The 5,145-nt window shown below is 45.2% G+C and overlaps 1 protein-coding gene across 1 annotated transcript; it reads left to right on the plus strand.

The window, feature by feature from the left end:
* Positions 1–388: 388 nt before the first annotated feature.
* Positions 389–1,651, plus strand: LOC125531929 (myb-related transcription factor, partner of profilin-like). The gene is made up of 3 exons (XM_048696141.1): positions 389–826; positions 904–1,012; positions 1,353–1,651. The coding sequence occupies exons 1-3, from the start codon at positions 563–565 to the stop codon at positions 1,355–1,357; spliced, it is 378 nt and encodes a 125-aa protein (XP_048552098.1). The 5' UTR covers positions 389–562; the 3' UTR covers positions 1,358–1,651.
* The last annotated feature ends 3,494 nt before the right edge of the window (positions 1,652–5,145 follow it).

Consider the following 5,145-nt stretch of genomic DNA (forward strand, 5'->3'; position numbering starts at 1 on the left):
AGATGACGAGAGGGCGTGTAGCAAATGAGTGTTGAAAGAGGTGTCCCATCCGGCGTTGCAGAAAAATGAGTCAAGTTTGCACATTGTAGGGTTTTCCCTCTCATTGCTCTAGGTCAACCTTCTGTTTTGCAAGTGTATCTCTTTAAGATCACAACTTTGAAGGGTGGTTCGGAACCGATTTATTCGACTACGGTTAACATGCCTTTTATTCTTGTCTCTTGCACAATATATTTGGTTGAAATCCCCTGCAATATCCTACTGGTAGGCGCTTTAGCAGATCTGTGTCCGATGTCCATCATACTAATAATAAACAATCATCTCTTCTCTATTCTTCTCTATTCTCTAATAAACAATCAAACATAAACTTCTCCAAATGCACCCCACAAATATACACCAATCCATTACCACCACATGATTAGGCCCATTAAACTCAATCCAATCGCTAGCTTTGATCTAATCCATTTTCTGTGTGCACTTAACAATTTACATTGACTGACTATAGTCACAGAAGGGAAAAAATTGATCGCAATCATATCCTAATCTATCTACCTGCACACGACTCATGCAGCAGGAACCACACTGCCCGTCGACAGACGCGAGCAGCCACCCCGATCCTCCTCTGGCGCACGCGAGAGAAGGCAGCTGCCCCCGTCGTTCCTCCTATGATCGACGCGACCGCGGGCGCCGCAACCTCCGCCCACAACGCCAAGGTCTCAGTTGTTTTGCGCCGCTGCCCATGCCGCCACCGCGACCTGCTGCTCGGCGGCGTCCCTCTCCATGCCCTCCGCCGACCACTCCGCCGCCGGCCATGCCCGTGCATCTCCAGGTAACACAAAAAGGTGTCACAGTTGATAGCCCTATCCATGTAGCTGTCGAATATGTGAAATGGTTTGTGGTGTGTAGGGTGCTGCGGGGAATGTCACCGCTGCACGTCTGCATAGCGTGGTGGCTGCGACGAGGCTGACTTTGCGGCTCAGCACAGCGTCCCGGAGCTCCTGCGCTCTCTCTCAGGGTATCATCTGTCGCACATATCATAGACTTTAACAATCATACGATTGATGAATCTATTGTTTGTCTTTTCGGTTTGGGTGAGAACTACGCCCGTGCATGCCTTTCTTTTTTCTCACATCATTAGTTTAACTGCTTGCTTTAGCATGTTGAAGACTCTGATGCTGCTTGTTTGGTTCATGTCACCCTCTCGTCACTTTTCTGTTGGTCATTGTGTAGTATTTATCCAAATATGTGTGATGTATTAAAGGGAAATGTTCAGCTCGCTCAGATAGTTTGATTAATTAAAATGGAAAATTGGATATCCATGTGCACAAACTTTAAATTCCTCTATTTTTTACCAGAATAATGGCGTACGAGTATATAACAACGTTTGGCTGGGTTCCAGTGAGAGCACGGACAGGACCACCCCAACTCCTTGATCAATCCATTTGTTAACGAAGTTAGCAATGTTCATGAGAAGATGCAGCGTCACAAACAACTCAACATTTATCATTGTATAGTATAGCTAGCAAATCATTGTATATTATGATTTATACTTTTCTTCATATATAATACTACTATCTTTGGGAAAGGTAGAATAATTGTTCCTCTCCAGTTGACATGATTGGCTGAATTTCAATAAAAGTCTTTTGGTTTGCAATTTTTGTAATCTGTGGTATTCTAAAGATTGCATATACAGTACTAGAGAAGGAATGGTTGGGATATTTTTTTTATCATTTGCCTTTTCAGCGTTAAATAATTACAGGTCTATTGTTCTGTTGCCCTATCAAATTCATCTGCAATTTTGAGTGGAAGTCCTTTTATGGAAGGCTGGCTAAGAGCAACTCTAGCAGACCCCGCATTTCGTCGGCCCGCAAAACGCGTTTGCAGTTCGCGCAAAACCGCTTTTGCGGGCCGGCTTGGACGGCCACAGATGCAGACCCCTCAAACGGACCTGTAAAAAAGCATATTCACGGAATATGCTTTTTTACGGGTCGGCTTTGCGGGGTCTGCTCTTTGCGCCGCTGCATCCCGCATCTCATCGGCCCGCAAATATCAAATCCAACATAATACAACAATCGAAAGTAAAACTAAATTATTCAAATCAAACATGATACGATAATCATTCACATTACAAATAATTATTCAAATCACCATATCAAACTTAAATAATGCAATATAAAACTTGTCATGAATACAAATACAAATGAATACAAAAATGAGTCATTGTCCAGCCCTTTGCCAATGGTGCTCAATGAGATCCTCTTGAAGTTGAAAGTGGGTATTCGCATTTTCAATCTCCTTGTATGTTTGAAGAAAAGCTCTAATGCGGTTAGGGTCTCTAGCTGGTTTGACACGACTACCCACATTGTCATAGAAGAATTCCAAGTTCATTCCTCTCTCATCTTCAATCATATTGTGCAGGATAACACAGCATGTCATAATATTTTTCAAGGTTTTCTTATCCCAAAAACGAGCAGGACCACGGACAATGGCAAACCTGTATTGCAAAACACCGAATGCTCTTTCAACTTCTTTTCAGGCTGCCTCTTGCACCCTTGCAAATTCACATTGCTTTTTAGTTTTGGGTTCCTTGATGCTTTTGACAAATGTGCACCAAGGAGGGTATATACCATCTACAAGATAGTACCCCTTTGTGTATTCATGCCCATTGATAGTGTAGTTGCAAGCAGGAGCATCACCACTAGTAAGCCTAGCAAACAAATAAGACCGTTGCAACATATTGATATCATTGAGAGTGCCTGACATACCAAAAAAGCAATGCCAAATCCATAAATCCTCGGATGCTACGGCCTCTAGCACAATTATTGCATCACGAGACTTGCCACAATACATTCCTTGCCATGTCTTGGGGCAATTTTTCCAAGTCCAATGCATACAATCAATGCTACCTAGCATGCCAGGCCAACCTCTCCTCTCATTAGTTGCCATCAATTTCTTTGTGTCATCTTCGTTGGTTGCCTAAAGATACTCAGGACCAAAGACACGGATGATCACATTTGCAAATCTACGCATAGACTTAATTGTAGTATCTTCACCAATGCGAAGGTACTCATCAGCATAGTCAGCCGGAACACCATATGCAATCACCCGCATTGTCGCGGAGATTTTTTGATATGCACTAAATCCCTTTAAGCCCGCAACATTTCTTCTTTGAGTAAAATACCGGCAATTTGCCTCGCAAGCTTCAACAAGTTTCACAAAGAGGGATCGGCGCATTCGGTACCTTCTCCGGAAGAGGTGCGGCGGATATGTTGGATTCTCCGCGAAGTAGTCTTGCATCAACATCTCGTTCCAAAGATGGCAATTTCGAGTGCAAAGACGACCGACGGTCGATCCTCGCTGCCTCTTTTGGTTCTCATCTTCGTGCTCCTTGACGACAAGGGCCGTCACCAACGTCTGTTGGCGGTAGTTGACAAGTAACGTCTCAACATCCGAATCGTCCGAATTAGATGAATCGTCGAGCAAAAACTTCTCGCACGGGCTCAATTCCATCTAAAATCACAAATACGCGTGCCGCGTTAAGCAGCTATGCATACCGCTCGGCACAAGCACAAGTACAAACTCACCGACTGCTCGGAGGCGGTGGATCCCGAGGCGGCGACAGCGACTGGTCATAGACTTAATTGTAGTATCTTCACCAATGCGAAGGTACTCATCAGCATAGTCAGCCGGAACACCATATGCAATCACCCGCATTGTCGCGGAGATTTTTTGATATGCACTAAATCCCTTTAAGCCCGCAACATTTCTTCTTTGAGTAAAATACCGGCAATTTTCCTCGCAAGTTTGAACAAAATTGACAAAGAGGGATCGACCCATTCCGTACCTTCTCCGGAAGAGGTGCGGTGGATATGTAGGATTCACTGCGAAGTAGTCTTGCATCAACATCTCGTTCCAAGATGACGATTCCGGGGAATGCAAAGACGCCCGACGGTCGATCCTCGCCTCCTCTTCCGGTTCTCGTCTTCGTGCTCCTTCACGGCAAGTGCCATGACTAATGTTTGCTGTCGAAAGTTCGCAAGCATGGTCTCAACATCCGAGTCGTCTGAATCAGATGAATCGGAGAGCAAGAACTTCTCGCACGGGCTCAACTCCATCTACATGCGCACCGACGCGTCAAATTAACTATACCGCTTGCAAAATTCACAACAAAATGCACTAACTGGTGGCAGACGCGGCGGGTGATCCCGGGCGGCGACGAGGAGGCGGGCCCGACGGTGGTCGATCCCTGATACGTCTCCAACGTATCTATAATTTTTGATTACTCCATGCTATATTATTTACTGTTTTGGGCATTATTGGGCTTTATTATCCACTTTTATATTACTTTCGGGACTAACCTATTAACCGGAGGCCCAGCCCAGATTTGCTGTTTTATGCCTATTTCAGTGTTTTGGAGAAAAGGAATATCAGACGAAGTCGAAACGGAACGAAATCAACTTGAGAAGTTATTTTTGGAAGGAAACACACCTGTTGGACTTGGAACCCCCTAGGGTGCGCCTCCTGTCTCGTGGGGCCCTCGTGGCTCCCCTGACGTGCTTCTTCTGCCTATATAATTCCATATACCCTAAAACTTCCAGAATGCAAGATAGATCGGGAGTTCCGCCACCAGAAGCCTCCGTGGCCACCAAAAGTCAATTGGGACCCTGTTCCGGCACCCGGCCGGAGGGGGGAACCCTCACCGGTGGCCATCTTCATCATCCCGGTGCTCTCCATGATGAGGAGGGAGTAGTTCTCCCTCGGGGCTGAGGGTATGTACAAGTAGCTATGTGTTTGATCTCTCTCTCTCTCTCTGTCGTGTTCTTGAGATGATACAATCTTGATTTATGGTGAGCTTTGCTATTATATTTGGATCCTATGATGTTTCTTCCCCCCTCTTCTCTCTTGTAATGAATTGAGTTTCCCCCTTTGAAGTAATCTTATCGGATTGAGTCTTTAAAAACTTGAGAACACTTGATGTATGTCTTGCCGTGGATATCTGTGGTGACAATGGGATACCGCGTGCCACTTGATGTATGTTAAGGTGACCAACTTGCGGGTTCATGAACCTATGCATAGGGGTTGGCACACATTTTCGTCATGATTCTCTGGTAGATCTTTGGGGAACTCTTTGAGGTCCCTATGTGTTGG

Source organism: Triticum urartu, unplaced genomic scaffold (genome assembly GCF_003073215.2).
Source record: "Triticum urartu cultivar G1812 unplaced genomic scaffold, Tu2.1 TuUngrouped_contig_8442, whole genome shotgun sequence".
NCBI lineage: Eukaryota > Viridiplantae > Streptophyta > Magnoliopsida > Poales > Poaceae > Triticum > Triticum urartu.